The sequence below is a fragment of the Leucopleurus acutus genome, assembly GCF_964270905.1.
Source record: "Leucopleurus acutus genome assembly, chromosome: 9".
Taxonomy (NCBI): domain Eukaryota; kingdom Metazoa; phylum Chordata; class Mammalia; order Artiodactyla; family Delphinidae; genus Leucopleurus; species Leucopleurus acutus.
The window spans coordinates 21040861-21057984 of NC_139144.1; the positions used below are offsets into that span (position 1 = coordinate 21040861).

The following is a 17124-nucleotide window of genomic DNA, read 5'->3' on the forward strand; positions in this document are numbered from 1 at the left end:
GGGTAGTTAGAGGAAAATGTAGCTACACTTCATCAATTTTTAATCACAAATTTTTTTAAAGCTTTTTATTATGGACATTTTCAAACATGCAGACAAATAAAGGAAGTAGTATGCTGAACCCCTGTGTACCCATCAACCATCCTCAGTATTATTAACGTTCTGTTGTTTTGTTTGACCTCTTCCTCCCACTTTTTTTTCCTTTGTTGGAGTGTTTTTAAAGAAAATTCTACGTAGTACTTCATTTCACTCGTAAATACTTCAGTATGCATCTGACAGATAAGAACTAAAACCCTAAATCATTATCATATCCCCACAAAATCAACAATAATTTCTTAATAGCTCATACCCCGTGCATGTTCAGTTTTTCTCTGATTGTCTCAGAAATGCCTTTTGCATACAGATGACTTGTTTAAATCATGATACAAACAAGGTCAGAACATTGCATTTGGTGGGTAAGTCTCTTAAATCTGTTTTAATCTATCAGTTTGAGAACTGTTTTCCATAATAATTTTTTGCATTTTTTTCAAATAAAGAAATCAGTGCAGGAAACTCATAAAACACAGAAAAGCACAATGCAAAACAGTCATTACTTGCAGTCTCACAACTGAAAGATAATCACAAATAGCGTTTTGGTGCACGTCCTCCCATATTTAAGAAAACAAATCTCTGGATGGGGAGGCATTTTGCATCCAGTCTTACACCTTTTGCTACATCCTGTAGGCACAGACAGTGCAGCTTTTGAGGGTGAGTGGACAGGCCACTGTGAGGGGATTGAGACAGGGAGGCCTGGACCTGTCGGTGAGTTTTCTGCTTGTTCACTGTTTGCCTCTGCGACATTCCATTGTTAATGTCTAAATGGCTGTTAACCCACCACATAACCACCAGGCGCTGTAGGAGTCCTCAGTAGAAACTTGCCATGCGATCATTTGCATGTTCACTTCTAAAGCACTTTAATATTATTATAAATTAAATACTGCTCTCTTGTGCTCTTTATGCTGTGCATTTGGACAGAGGTCAGAACTGCAGCAGGTAAGAGCGGTTGGCATTTCATGTAGATAAAATGAAATGCCAATGATTTTTGTCACAAGTGCTAAGTATAGACAGTTTTGCTTAAATGTAGGGAGCTGGAAGGAAAACCAAAAATAATATCCCTGTTCACAATTTTCTGAGGATGAGTTGTGAGGAATTCATACCAAGAGCCCAAGAAATACTTGCAGTGCTTTTTCTGTAATACTTTAAGCATACACGCTATGGCAGTTTTCCAAGACAGCTTATTGGTCAATTTGTTCTTTACATTGTAGCTTATATCCCTAACCTGTGAAGCAGTGCTTTTTCCCTTGGCAAAGGCAGGTGTACAAGTAACTTTAGTGTCAGAAGTTTCTTATGTCTTTGAAGATGAAGGATTCATGAGTTCATGCTAAAGGGACAAAGACAAAGGAACATTTTTAAAAGAAGAAGACTTCTGGGGATTATATGAAGTATTTTTTCACAGTGTTTCTTTCATAGAGTTACAGAAATCAACTGAATTAGATGCGTTCATGTAACAGCTGCAGCTGTGTGTCACACAAGACTCACAAACATTATTGTACAACATCTGGGACGTGCAGTTGTGGCTTACACATTTCTCCCAAAGTGTTGAGTTTTCAGAACACTCTTCGGGCAACTGAAGTCAAAATCTTAATATTGTTTAAATATATGTTTCTAGATTGTAGTGTAATTTTAATGTTCGTTTGGAAGAACAGTTTTAAAAGTCAGATTTTCCAAAGTCTCGAAATGTTTGCCAGTTTCTAAAAAGTTGAGCAATCGACGTAATAGTGGCTCAGAAGTTAATATTTAACCTGACTTAATTTTTAAAGTCTCCTCTTCCCCCAAGAATGACAGTTAGGTGTTGGATGCCAGCTGCTCTCTCTGTCCAGTAGACCTTTGCAAACCATCTAGTATTAGCTAAACTGTGATGGAAGTGGCCTTTGGAAAATCTAAACTTGTCACTGAGGCAGCTGCTCACAAGCTTTATCCCCAACCCTGCTGGGGCATCCAGCCTGTTGTGCGAACACCTGACTGGGGAGATGAGGCAAAGCTTGTAGGCTCTGCCATGACTGCTGTTTCCCTCTGGCCTGCATACGTTCTGGAGGGCCAGGCAGCCCCCTTTCAGACACATGCTTGTAAAGTAAGCCACTGGGGAATGGTGGACCCCTCTGTGTTTCTCTGTGTGAAGATTGCTGGTTAGGTTTAGTCATTTGTCACACCACCTGCATTTCTCGATTTTGATTTTAAATACAGACAGATAAGTATCCAATCACAGAAAGTTTAATAACTGTAGACCACAAGGTATAACCACTTAACCCATATTTCTTGTCAGACTAGATCTGATTTCTCTCTCAAAGGTTCTCTAGCAAAAATGATCTTGTGGGGTTTCATAAGAACTCAGCTAACTTTTACTATGGTGTATATAATAGTTAATTTTTTTTTTTTTTAAGATCCAAGAAAACATTCTTGGCCAAAATCTAGGGGAAGTTACTGCCACTTCCTACTGTACAAGGAAAACAAAGACACCATGGATGCTATTAATCTACTGTCTAAATATCTAAGGTTAGTATTTTGTTCTTTTGCCCATACAAAATCAAAACACAGAAGTGTATTTTCCTCTTTCCATGCTGATGAAAAAGGAGTGGGAAAATAGGCAAATAGGTAGCAAATGTGCCTCCTAGTTATAGTGGGTTTTTTTTGTTTGTTTGTTTGTTTTGGGAGGTTTTTTTTTGGCTGCACTGCATGGCTTGCAGGATCCTAGTTCCCTGACCAGGGATTGAACCTGGGCCACAGCAGTGAAAGCGCCGAGTCCTAACCACTGGACTGCCAGGGAATTCCCAATTATAGTTTTCTTAGACAACAGTTGAATTAATTTTTTTTAACCTCCTTGCATATTGCCAGTGATTCAAAATGAAAATTCTTTAAGTAAGTGGTTTACATGTAGTTGAGAGTTACCAGTTCACCTAGCTGAAAATAAAAATTAACTTTCTTCCCTGAAAGCCTACACTTTGATGTGGTTGCAGAGGACTGCTACTAAACCATAAGCTCTTAACTCCAGGAGATAGACTAGATTGGAAACCTACACCAGTCAGATTTTCTCACAGGAGTGCAAATATAGTAGAGTTTGGGTCTCTGAGGATGAGCCAGGTGCCATTTTATTTTTGGAAATGGGTACAGGTACCATAGCAAACCTGTATGCATGGAAATTTGCTTTCTGATATATATTTAACCCAGTTTAAACACAGCACACAGTGTGTTAGTTTGCTATGGCTGCCTTGAGAAGATACCACGGACTGGGTGGCTTAAATAAGAGACATTCATTTTCCCACAGTCCGAAGGCTGGAAGCCCCAAGCTCAGGGTGTTGGCAGGTTTGGTTTTTTCTGAGGCCTCTCCTTGGCTTGCAGATGGCCACTTCCTCTGTGTTCTCTCATGGTCTTCCCTCTGAGTGTGTCTGTGACCCGGAGTCTCTCTGTGTGTCCATGTTTCCTCTCCTTATATTAGGACACGAGTCTAATTGGATTAGGGCCTCATTTTAACTTAATCACCTCTTTAAAGGCTCTATCTCCAAATACACTTGCGTTCTGAGGCACTGGCTGTCACAGCCTCAACATAGGAATTTTAAGGGAGCACAGTTTAGTCCATAGGACACAGTACCATTTGAAGTAGCATTTTACTTTACTCTGGTTGCTCGCTCTCTCTGATTCCTTGTCTGTACCTGAGCCCGGGAGAGTAGGCAGTTGGGGAGGGAGCTCCCCTGAGATCTGGAGTTGGGATTGCTCAGAGTTCAAGAAATTCTTCCCGTTTCTTTCCTGTTCGTGTGGAGCGGTTTTTATAAAATTCTTCTTGGTTAACTGGCTCACTTATATCTTCATATTAAAACTATTCCGATCCTTGTTTTAGCATTTGGCTTTTATACAAAGAAATAGCATGTATTTATGGAAAATTCACATTACTATTAACTTGTTTGAAATTGAAGGTATAAAATTTTTGAAGTGGTACGTGATACATCTAGAATGTATTTTTCTTTACCTTCACAGTTATGTAATTAATGAATTGCATGTAATCAACAGGAAGTGCATTACTTCCTTTTGTGTTGCTGGCTAGTACAAATGTTTTGAGTCACACACAGCTGGACTTCCCTGGTGGCGCAGTGGTTAAGAATCCGCCTGCCAGTTCAGGGGACATGGGTTCGAGCCTTAGTCTGGGAAGATCCCACATGCCACAGAGCAACTAAGCCCGTGCGCCACCACTACTGAGCCTGTGCTCTAGAGCCTGTGAGCTGCAACTACTGAGCCTGCGAGCCGCAACTACTGAGCCTGCAAGCTGCAACTACTGAGCCTGCGTGCCTAGAGCCTGGGCTCCACAACAAGGGAAGCCACCGCAATGAGAAGCCCGTGCACCGCAACAAAGAGTAGCCCCTGCTCGCTGCAACTAGAGAAAGCCCGTGCACAGCAATGAAGACCCAATGCAGCCAACAATTAAATAAAAAAAATAATTTTAAAAAGTCACTGACAGCTAAGGAGGGGGTTGTTCAGGCATCTTTTTTTTTTTTAAACACCTTTATTGGAGTATAATTGCTTTACAATTGTTCAGGCATCATTTACTTTCTTAGCTTGCACACTAATTTATGTTTTCCTGGTTTTTTTTTTTTTTTTTTTTTTTTTGCGGTACGCGTGCCTCTAACTGTCGTGGCCTCTTCCGTTGCGGAGCACAGGCTCTGGAGGTGCAGACTCAGCGGCCATGACTCATGGGCCCAGCCGCTCCGCGGCATGTGGGATCTTCCCGGACCGGGGCATGAACCCGCGTCCCCGGCATCGGCAGGCGGACTCTCAACCATTACGCCACTAGGGAAGCCCTCCTGGGTATATTTTTAAATAAAGTTTGTCCTTACTCTTCTCTTATTCCGTTACGGTTTTAAGTATATTTATTTTAAATCTTAACTTATAAGAAGCATGATTTCCTAATGGTACGTGACTTCAGATGATTTTGTTTTTGTCTTATCAGAGTCAAGCCAAACATATTCTCCTACATGGGAACCAAAGATAAAAGGGCCATAACCGTTCAAGAGATTGCTGTTCTCAAGTAAGTAGTGAGTACATGTCAGGATTCGTACTGCAAAACTCCAAGCACCACCTTTCAGAGTTCTTGGATTTGCTTTGTGGAGTTTACCTCTTCCATCTTTAGATGGTGCCTCTGCCTATTCAAAAGATTGCTTTTCTGTTTGTTTTTTTCTTCTTCCTTATCTGTATTTTCTAATGTTTTTGCAGCCAAAATGTTTTGCAGTAATTTTTAAAGGATTTTTGTGGTAGAGTCAAGAGAATAAGTGCCTCTTTCTCGCCTTTCTCTCTCTTTTTCATGCATTATTAAATATAAGTTATTCACAATTACAGAACAGTGAATGAGGTCTTTTGTTACACGCTGGAGATATACAGATGAAAAAGATGGCAGAGAGAAAAATCAGAACTTATTGCACAGTGAGATAAATGCTAAAATAGAGGTATATTTGGGGTATTAGGGTAGACCTGATGACAGAGCTTGGCATTCATTGTGGGGAGCAGGCCAGGGAGGTTTTCACAGAAAATGGCATCTAGATGAGGGCTTCTCTGCCTCTTCACTTCTGGCATTTTGGACTGAGTAATTCTTTGTTGTAGGGGCTGTCCTGTGCATTGTAGGACGTTTAGCAGCAGCCCTGGTCTCTACCCACTAGATGTCAGTAGCATTCCCTCTACTGATGTCAGCATTGTGACAAACAAAAATGTCTCCAGACATTTCTAAATGTCCCTTGAAGGGCAAAATAGCCCCTGGTTGAGAATCACTGGTCTAGATTCTAGAAGGATGGGTAGGAGTTTCCTAGGGCTGGGAGGGTCTAGGGTTGTTGGTTCCACACCAAGAAAAGAGCTTGTGAAAAGACACTGGAAAGGATTTGGGGAGCATAGCATATTTGGTACCTGGCAGGTGTTTGAGTTTTGTGGGAGCTTAGCAGGAAATAAGGCTTGATGGGTAGGCACGGTCCAGATCCTGAAGGGCCCTGAGGGTCATGTTAGGATCTTGGACTTGACCTTAATCTAAACAGGGGGAGTCGTGTGTAGGGACAGGCTTAGGGGTTGTCGGTGAGCAAGAGGGATGGAACGGAGATCGGGGCTACTGCCATATGCTGGGGCGGAGGACAGGGGCCTGAACCCAGTCAGTTCAGTGAAGGTCAGAGGGAAAGGAGGAAGTTGGACAAACTCAGACTTCTGTCCTCATGCACCCCCTGAGGTAAGGAGTGGTGGGAGGGAGAAATAAAGGGGCAGGAGAAAACTTTGGGGGTGATGCAGATGTTCATTAGCTTGAATGTGGTGATGGTTTCATGGGTTTTAACATTCATGTTAAAACTTGTACATTTTGAGTATGTACGGTTTACCGTATGTTAATTTTGTCATGAAAAATAAAGTCATCTATGCTTGCTATCCCCGCTGAAAACAAATGCATGTATGTATTTGTACTTTTCCCATCTTTTCATAAAGAAGTTGAGGTGGCGCCTCCTCTTCGCTCCACAGTCACCTGCCATCTGGCTCCTTTCCCACCCCTCCTCTGATGCATTTGACATAATGTCAGGATTGAGCTCCCGGTTGCATCCTAATGGATTTTCCGGTCCTTTCCTTCACTGACCCTGGGACAGTGGTGTGATGTCATAGTAAAGGCAGGGTGAGAACATCTCTCCGCGACTTCACTAGTGGTGGTGTGGTGTCGCTGTGTTTGAGGGAGAGCCGGAGGAGACACCTGAAGATGCCAGTGCTCTCTCCTGGTGGCCTGGTCTCTCTCTCCCTCAGATACATGGAACGTGGGGTCGTCTCCTGAGAGTGTAGGGGGCAGGAGTGGGGAAGGGAGCTTTAAAAGAGTGTGAAGATTTGAAACAGCCTCTGTGGGTGATGGGCTCATCAGCAGCTCCTGACAATAGTGTACCGGCAGTGACTCGAGGGCTTGGGCTTTCCTTGCTCTGGATGGGGGGCACAGAAGGTTCTTGCCTTCTCTTTGGTGTCCTGAAATACCATTGTAGTCAACTCCTGTGCTTTCCGGCTGGCCAGCTTTGGGAATTTTTCCACGTAAATTAAAAAATGGATTGGTTCAGGGGCTTCCCTGGTGACGCAGTGGTTGAGAGTCCGCCTGCTGATGCAGGGGACATGGCTTCGTGCCCCGGTCCGGGAAGATCCCACATGCCGCGGAGCGGCTGGGCCCGTGAGCCATGGCCACTGGGCCTGCACGTCCAGAGCCTGTGCTCCGCAACGGGAGAGGCTACACCACTGAGAGGCCCGCGTACCGCAAAAAAAAAAAAAAAAAAAGGATTGGTTCAATTTGTTTTCAACACAGAAGGAACTAGGTAGAAAATGAAAGTTCCACCATAATTGTACTCCCTCAGAGATTGCTTTGCTTACGGCTTGGTATATTTTTGTAGGGGACTCTTTTTTCCTTATAAACCGAAATATTTATTTTAAATGTGTTCTTTTCTTGCAAACAATAAATGATGTACCTCTTTCCCTGTTAATAAGTAGCAAAAGATATTTAAATATATGGATGCATCCTAATTTATGAACTACTGTTCTATTTCTGAATGTTTACATAGTTTCCCATTTCTTGCTATTATAAGCAGTTCCATGATGAACATATTGGGAGTTAAATCTTGGCACACATCTGTGATAACTTCATTACGATAAGCTTAGCAGCGGAATTACTGCCTTAAAGGGAATGTGAAATTCTAGGTTTTAGGTTTTTGTTAGCAGAGTTTACTTGCCCTGTAGAAAGGTGGTACCAGTTTATCACCTTTATTCTTCTCCAGAATCCTCCCTGACACATATCACGATCTAAGAAAAAAATAATTTACTAATTTGAGGGTCAAAAAATGGCATCTCGTTATTTTCGGTTGCATTTTATGATGTGACATCTTTGAAGCGTGAAGGTACTTATTTCTCTTCTTCGTCAGCCACCAGGTGTCATACTTGATCACAATGCGGCTCTATTCATAGACCTTTGCTGCCTTTATCATCTTCCTGTTGACTTAGTAAGAAACCATATTAGACACCTCAGTGCTGGCCTTTGGAAAGCACATAGCACTTATCTTGCGGATGCAGGCTGCACCCTTCGTTTGCTTAATGGATACGTGGGGCTGGGCAGATTGGCCTTTCCCGTGAGAACTGGTGGACAGGATAAACCCACTCCGCCACACAAGGATTTTAATTATTGCTGAATTGATCAATCCTCCGGATAAGCAGCTTTTCAGCTTCATGTAACTCTCCAAAGTCACCTAGTAGTTTTAACAGGATCTCAAGCAGGAACAGCCTCATTCAGCATGATTTGTTTCTTTTCCTGCCTCTTCCTGCCAGTCTCCTTTCTGAGCCTGGGCCAGTATTTCCCTGGCTTTGTTAATAAAGGCTTTTTTGTGCAACATGCTGCTTAGGTTGGCTCCTGATGTTTAAACGCAAGATTGTGGTCGTCCCAAGTTACTCACAGAATTGCTGTGAACTGACAGCCGAAGAGCTTGATCCAGGATCATCAAAGTTAAAACTATGAACAGTACCGTGAAAAGTATTGTCAGCTTCATTCCATCAGTTCTCAGGGGGCACCCACACCACTGAGAACTGAGTGTAGCTCTTGCTTTCTGCTGTGCTAGTGGGTTTCAGAAATATATGTTGTGTATTTAAGAATAGACAGTAGAATATGATTCAGCCATGAAAAGGAATGAAGTACTGATACATACTATGACATGGATTAAAACATTATGCTAAATAAAAGAAGTCATACACAGAAGGCCACATACTATATGATTATATTTGTATGAAATGTCCCAAATAGGGAAATCTATAGAGACAAAGTAGATTAGTGGTTGCTAGGAGCCGCAGATCTAGGGAATGGGGTCAGTAGGTGTAGGGTTTCTTTTGGAGGTGGGAGAAATGTTCTGGAATAGATAGTAGTGACAGTTGCATAACATTGTGAATATACTAGAGACCACTGAATTGTACACTTTATAATGGTTAAAATGATAACCTTTTTGTTATGTTAATTTTAGCTCAACTTAAAAAAAAAAAAGAACAGAGCTGTCTTTCATGGCTGTTGGGCATCGGTCTTCATAAGCTCTCTCCAGAGCTGCCAGGTTGCTTATCTGATTCCGTCTTTCCTCCTGACTCTTATTAAATATTCCATTCGTTTCTACAACAGTGGTTACTGACCAAAGAGGGGTTCTGTCCTCCTGGTTCTCCCTCTGTTCACCTCCATCCTCTCCTGCCTGGACTCCAGGATACTGTTTCTGGATTAATTTATGCCCTGTGGCCCTCCCATTGTCCCTACATATCTGAAGTCAAGGATGTGGTGCCCTTTTTCTCCTGGATCTGCTGCCTCTGAGCAGCTGGCCCAGGCTGGTATAGACCCATTTTACACCTTTTTGGTACTCGGGTTGGACAGGGCATTCAGAGCCAGGGGAGAGGGTAAAGGAGTATGAGCTTTGCCCACTTCTCAGGCTAGCTTCCTACATTTTATAATAATTAATGGGATAATGACAAATGTTTTTTCCTCAAGAAATTTGGTCAGGCTGTTTCTGCTCATATTGAACCAGGAAACAGATAAGACTGATAGATAATGCGTCGAGGAATTGATTGTCTTCAGGGAGTATGGGGACATTCTCAGCAAGGAAACAAGAATCCTCTGAGATGAAATGGCAAACTGGTATTATATCGGTGGATTTTAAACAGTTTAACTCAGTACCAGCATATTTTTAACAAGGGAGAAAGATAAAATTTCCCCACTAATTTTTCATGTAATGTTGGAAATTCAGAGGCTGCAGAGCAGGGGCACACACCTCTGTGGGGCTGCTTCCATGATTAGCTGCTCTGGGTTGATAGACCAGGCACTTTGGGGCAGAACAGCCTCTCGTGCAGGCCCTGGGCCCAGGAGCCGCATCCAGGTCCTCCCAACCCCTGTATTTCCAGGCAAAGCTGGAACATGGCTCCTCATAACAAGAGCCGGCAGGAATGTGCTTAAGGACCAAGGCTGAAAAACACTGCACAGTCCAGAGTAGTAAAGAGAGAAGTGTATTCAACAAAGTGAAGCACAGACGCTCTTTGTTCTGGTAGTTCTCAGCGTAGATGTCTTTTCAGAGGAAGTCTGAATTCAGAAAAACTTAAAACGGCTTTCTTAGGCACAGTGATACACTGTGCAGCATTATTTGTGATTTTGAAAAATTGTAAACAACCCAGGTGACCCAAACTGGAAAATCTTAAATGAATGGCTAAATAAGTAAATTCCAATTGATGAATTATTTTTGACCATATTAGATTATTTGTAATTTTCAAAAAGGCTCTTTATTAAAGGAAAGGGCAAAGTGTGAAAGTCTCAAATGAAAAACCAATGTCCTGTTTAATGGTGAAATACGAGAGCATGTTATTAGAGCTGGGAACAAAGTAAATAAAGATGACCACACTATTACCACTATTTATCATTGTTCTAGGCATACTGTAATACAAAAAACAAAATTAAGAAATAAGTGGTGTAAAAATTATAAGGGAGGAGGCCAAGTTGCAGTTTTTGTTACTGATACTTTATTGTTTCTACGCAAGGAGTTGACTGAAAGTTATACAAGATAGGAAAGATTATGTACAAAAATCAATATTCAGATGAGAGCCAGTTAGAAATTATAATGGAAAAAACTCTTTTACACAGAAAAAGTTTAAAAGAAAAGAAAAGAACGTACCTAGAAACAAAGATTTTTGTAAAGTATAAGATCTCTCTCTGTGAAGAAACTTTGAAATGCTATTGATCGATGTAAAAGGACTTGAATTAATGAATCCTATAACCTGTTCTTGGATACATATAAATGTATAAATTTATGCTGATACTAATGAAAATTCCAATAGAATGTTTCAGTGTAATCAAGCTGATCATAATGTGGGAAAGACACAGAACTAGCCATAAAAATTCTGGAAAAAGTGACTAATAAAGGGGTATTAGCCTTAGTATATATATATGACATATCTATAAAAATAAAAAATATATGTATAAATACATATAGATTTTCATTTTTAAAATGTTTTTATTGAAACATTCTCATGATGATTTCTGCTGTGGGGTAAATTGTACACTTAGACTAGTAAAACATCTTAACTACACTTTCCACCCTAAGGTATTTCTGTATTTATAGTAATCGATTTCTCTAACTTACCACCTGTTTTTATTTTTTTTAATTTATTTTTATTGAAGTGTAGTTGATTTACATTGTTTCAGGTGTACAGCAAAGTCAGTTTTATACATATATATGTATATATATATATATGTATATACACACACAGACACACACACACACACATATTCTTTTTCAGATTCTTTCCCATTATTGGTTTTTACAAGATACTGAATATAGTTCCCTGTACTATACAGTACGACGTTGTTTATTTTATATATAGTAGTGTATGTATGTTAATCTCACATTCCCAGTTTATTCCTCCCTTCCCCCTTTCCCCTGTGGTAACCATAAGTTTGTTCTCTATGTCTGTGAGTCTGTTTCTGTTTTGTAAATAAGTTCATTTGTATATATTTTTTTACCACATATAAGTAAAAGCATATATTTGTCTTTGTCTGACTTACTTCACTTGGTATGATAATCTCCAGGTCCATCCGTGTTGCTGCAAATGGCATTATTTCATTCTTTGTTATGGCTGAGTAATATTCTATTGTATGTAGGTACCACATCTTCTGTAGCCATTCATCTTTCAATAGACATTTAGGTTGTTTCCATGTCTTGACTCTTGTAAATAGTGCTGCTATGAACGCTGGGGCGCATGTATCATTTTTTTTTAAAATATATTTATTTATTTATTTTTGGCTGCGTTGGGTCTCCGTTGCTGTGCGTGGGCTTTCTCCAGTTGCAGCGAGCGGGGCCTAGTCTTTGTTCCGGTGTGCGGGCTTCTTGTTACAGTGGCTTCTCTTTTTGCAGAGCATGGGCTCTAGGCATGCGGGCTCAGTAGTTGTGGCTCATGGGCTCTAGAGCGCAGGCTCAGTAGTTGGGGCGCACGGGCTTAATTACTCCACGGCATGTGGGATCTTCCCGGACCAGGGCTCGAACCCATGTCCCCTGCCTTGGCAGGCGGATTCTTAACCACTGCACCACCAGGGAAGCCCACATGCATCTTTTTAAATTAGAGTTTTCATCTTTTCTGGGTATATGCCCAGGAGTGGGATTGCTAGATCATATGGCACCTCTATTTTTAGTTTTTTAAGGAACCTCGATACTCTTCTCCATAGTGGCTGTTACCAGTTTACATTCCCACCAACAGTGTAGGAGCGTTCCCTTTTCTCTACACCCTCTCCAGCATTTGTTATTTGTAGGCTTTTTAATGGTCATTCTGACAGGTGCGAAGTGGTACCTCACTGTAGTTTTGATTTGCATGTCTCTTAATAATTAGCAAGATTGAGCATCTTTTCATGTACCTGTTGGCCATCTGTATGTCTTTTTTGGAGAAATGTCTATTTAGGTCTTCTGCCCATTTTTTGATTGGTTTTGTTTTTTTTTTTTTTTGATAATGAGCTATATAAACTGTTTGTATATTTTGCAAATTAAGCCCTCGTTGGTTGCATCATTTGTAAATATTTTCTTCCAGTCTGTTGTCTTTTTGTTTTGTTTATGATTTCCTACGCTGTGCAAAAGCTTTTATGTTTAATTAAATCCCATTTGTTTATTTTTGCTTTTGTTTCCATTACTCTAGGAGATGGACACAAGAAAACAGTGCTATGATTTATGTCAAAGCATGTTCTTTTAAAATAATTAATTAATTAGTTAATTAATTTATGGCTGCGTTGGGTCTTCGTTGCTGTGTGCAGGCTTTCTCTAGTTGTGGCGAGCAGGGCCTAGTCTTTGTTCTGTTGCGCGGCCTTCTCATTGCGGTGGCTTCTTGTTGCAGAGCATGGGCTCTAGGCATGCGGGCTTCAGTAGTTGTGGTGCATGGGCTCAATAGTTGTGGCTCGTGGGCTCTAGAGCGCAGGCTCAGTAGTTGGGGCGCACGAGCTTAGCTGCTCTGCAACATGTGGGATCTTCCCGGACCAGGGCTCAAACCCGTGTCCCCTGCATTGGCAGGTGGATTCTTAACCAGTTCGCCACCAGGGAAGCCCAAAGCATGTTCTGCCTAAAAATTTTTCTAGGATTTTTATAGTATCTGGTCTTACATTTAGGTCTAATCCATTTTGAGTTTATTTTTGTTTATGTTGTTAGAGAATGTTCTAATTTCATTCTTTTACATGTAGCTGTCCAGCCTCAGTATATTTTAAAGCATATTATAGAAGTATAGTAGGGACTTCCCTGGCAGTCCATTGGTTAAGACTCCACACTCCTAAGGCATGGGGCATGGGTTCGATCCCTGGTTGGGGAACGAAGATCCCACATGTTGCGTGGCATGGCCAAAAAAGTATAGCAGTTAAAGCAATATGATACTGGCACATAAACGGGTAGCATTAGAATAATTACAGACCCAGATATATCCACAGAGTTAGTGTGTAAGCAAGTAGCATTTAAAATAAGCAAAGAAGAGTGTTGGTTTTTTTGTTTGTTTTTTAATCTATTAGTTGCAGCAGGTGGGCTCCTTAGTTGTGGCATGTGAACTCTTAGCTGCGGCATGCATGTGGGATATAGTTCCCTGACCAGGGATTGAACCCTGGCCCCCTGCACTGGGAGTGTGGAGTCTTAACCACTGCGCCACCAGGGAAGTCCCAAAGAAAAGTTTTGAGTCAGTGAATGATAGTGAACTGAGTAGCCACCTGAAAAAAAAAAAAATTAAATTGACTCCTTACCTGAGTTTTTATATGTCTTCACTGGAAGAGGCAAAGCTTTGCCAAATATTAACAAAGCCATTTGAAAGGCGGTATCAGCCACAGTGTCACTGCGAAGATAGATGGAGAGAGAGAGATATATGATATTACAGATAGATGTAATATGAATATTTATCTTTTGTAACCAGGTCCTGGGTGTAGTATTTATACTCCTCAATCTACCTTTTTAAAAAAGACAAAAAGCCAAAAGATACGTGTATGCTGATAATTTAAAATGCAGAACCAAAGCCACTGAGCAGCAGCTGATACTGTTACTGACTTGTGTGTGAACAGCTTTCCCCTCTTCTTTCCTTAACCTCCTTGTTGCCTAGGATGAAGAGAGTCCATAATTTAAAGCAGAGCGGGAGAACTTGACCTCCTCCCATTCCTCTCTAAATGAGCCACTTTGGGCATCAGTAGTTGACTGGGGAGAGTAAACAGAAACTGCCAGTCAAAGCCCCTGGGACTCCAGTACCAGAGTTCTTTTCTTCTTTGCCACAACCATTGTAGACTTTAAAAGACCAGTAAGTCAAGATTAGTGTGTTAGGGACAGCATGGAGGCCAGCACTGCTGTAAATGAGACATGACGAAAAGTACGTCACTACTGTTGGCCAGAAGGAAACAAAAGGAAAAGTACCCTTTTTACTCTAAAACAACAATAACTGGGGCTTCCCTGGTGGCGCAGTGGTTAGGATTGCGCCTGCCAATGCAGGGGACACAGGTTCGAGCCTTGGTCCGGGAGGATCCCACATGCCACGGAGCGGCTAAGCCCATGTGCCACGACTACTGAGCCTGTACTCTAGAGCCTACGAGCCACAACTACTGAGCCCACATGCCTAGAGCCCGTGCTGCGTGACGGTAGAGGCCACCACAACCAAGAGTAGCCCCGCTCACCGCAATTGGAGAAGGCCTGTGCGCAGCGACGAGGACCCAATGCAGCCAATAAATAAATAAATAAATAAATTCATAAAAAACAACAACAACTGCAAAAGTACTCTACTTATACCTGGGGATACTATTTAAAAAAAATAATCTCTGACTAGGGACACCCTTCCTAAATAGACTTAAATCCCAGAGCTATTTAGAAAAAATTCAACTAACTAAAATGCAACTAACTAAATTTCAACTAACTGAAAATCAGCAGACTCACAGACTTAGAGAACGAACTTATGGTTACCAGGGTGGAGGGGAGGGGGGAGGGATAGTTAGGGAGTTTGGGATTGACATGTACACACTGCTGTATTTAAAATGGATAACCAGGGCTTCCCCAGTGGCACAGTGGTTAAGAATCCGCCTGCCAGTGCAGAGTACACGGGTTCAAGCCCTGGTCTGGGGAGATCCCATATGCTGCGGAGCAACTAAGGCCGGGCGCCACTACTACTGAGCCTGTGCTCTAGAGCCTGCAAGCCACAACTCCTGAAGCCCGCATGCCTAGAGCCCGTGCTCTGCAACAAGAGAAGCCACCACAGCGAGAAGCCTGCGCACCGCAGCAAAGAGTAGTCCCCACTCTCTTCAATTAGAGAAAGCCCACACGCAACAATGAAGACCCAACACAGCCAAAAATAAATAAATAAAATTTTTTTTAAAAATCAAAATAAAATAAAAATTAAAAAGAAAAGATAACCAACTAGGACCTACTGTATAGCACAGAAAACTCTACTCTATATTATCTAACAACCTAAATGGGAAAATGAAAAAAAGATTTTTTACTGTACAGTCCTATTTGTAGAAGAATGCCAGCTAATATAGGAGGAATGGTGGGTATAGAAAAACAGTCTTTCGCAGTCAACACAGTAATATTTGCCTCAGCCAACAATTACCCTTGGGGGACTTCCCTGCTGGTCCAGTGGTTAAGACTGTGCTTCCAATGCAGGCAGTGCGCGTTCCATCCCTGTTCTGGGAGCTGGGATCCCACATGCTGCACAGCGAAAAAATAATAATAATAAAAAATTATCCTCGGGTACCTAAACAGTTGGATGAAAGACTATGGGGGAAGAGGATAGTCACAGAATTTTTAAAATGTCACCCCACAGGTTACCAACTAAAAAAAGGGAAAGGAGAGAGAGGTACCGTTTCGCTGCGATACACTGAAAAAGCCACAGCATCACCTACGTGATATTCCCACCAAAATGTGGGCATCTTAATGTGAGGAAACAGTGATTGTCCTGGTTCTTGATTAGATCCTGAATTTAAGGAGGTTTAAAAAAAAATCTAAGCGATGTTATTGGGGGAATTGGGGGAATTGGATGTGGACTGCTCAGCAGTGGCCTTGAATTCACATTGGCTTTGTGAGGGTGACTGGTGGTTAGAAACATGGGAGACCCTGCTGTTCTTAGGAGACACACTGCAGTCATTTTAGGGGTGAGGTGTCCCTAGTCTGCAGGTCACTCTCACATGGTTCAGAAAAATACATAGGTTTTACCTGCATGTGTGTATGTATGCGCATATGTGTAATGTGTGGGTGTTCATATATCTAGAAATATATGTAAAGTAAATCTGGGAAATGGTTGGCAATTGGTAAATCTACAGGTGAGGTATAAGACCTTTCGTTATAGTGTTGCCAATTTTCTCCAGTTTGATTTTTTTTAACATGAAGTTGGGAAATTTTCTAAAGTGTAAAATATTATGAATAAACTCACAAAATGGGAGATAATATTTGCAAGCTATGTGGTAAAGGGTAGATTTCCTTAATATATGAAAACAGAAGAATATTAACAATCCAATAGAAAAATAAGTAGTAGCACGAACAGGTACTTCACAGTCAAGATAATGAAGAAATGTTTAGTTTCTCTCATAGTAAGAAGCATTCAGATAAAAATCAAAATAGCATTTTTTAAAAATAAATAAATTTATTTATTTTTGGCTGCGTTGGGTCTTCGTTGCTGTGTGGGCTTTCTCTGGTTGCGGTGAGCGGGGGGCTACTCTTCATCGTGGTGCGTGGGCGTTAGTAGTTGTGGCACGTGGGCTCAGTAGTTGTGGCTCTCGGGCTCTAGAGCGCAGGCTCAGTAATTGTGGCGCGTGAGCTTAGTTGCTCCGCGGCATGTAGGATCTTCCCAGACCAGGGCTCAAACCTGTGTCCCCTGCACTGACAGGCGGATTCTTAACGACTGCACCATTAGGGAAGCCCCAAGATAGCATTTTTAATTTATCAGCCTGACAGAGCTCAAAAAGGTTTATAACATCCTGTGTGAGGAGACACAGGCCTGAGGAAGAAGGCACTTACATATTAATGGTGTGAGTGTGAATTGGTGTAACTGTTTTGGAGGGCAATA

The 17124-nt window shown here is 41.5% G+C and overlaps 1 protein-coding gene across 1 annotated transcript in view; it reads left to right on the forward strand.

The window, feature by feature from the left end:
• PUS7 (pseudouridine synthase 7) overlaps positions 1-17124 on the forward strand; it is a 57711-nt gene that overhangs the window by 24158 nt on the left and 16429 nt on the right. The window contains exons 6-7 of the mRNA XM_082846416.1: positions 2478-2589; positions 5033-5110. Coding sequence (XP_082702542.1) covers positions 2478-2589; positions 5033-5110 — 190 coding nt within the window. The remainder of the gene's footprint in view (positions 1-2477; positions 2590-5032; positions 5111-17124) is intronic.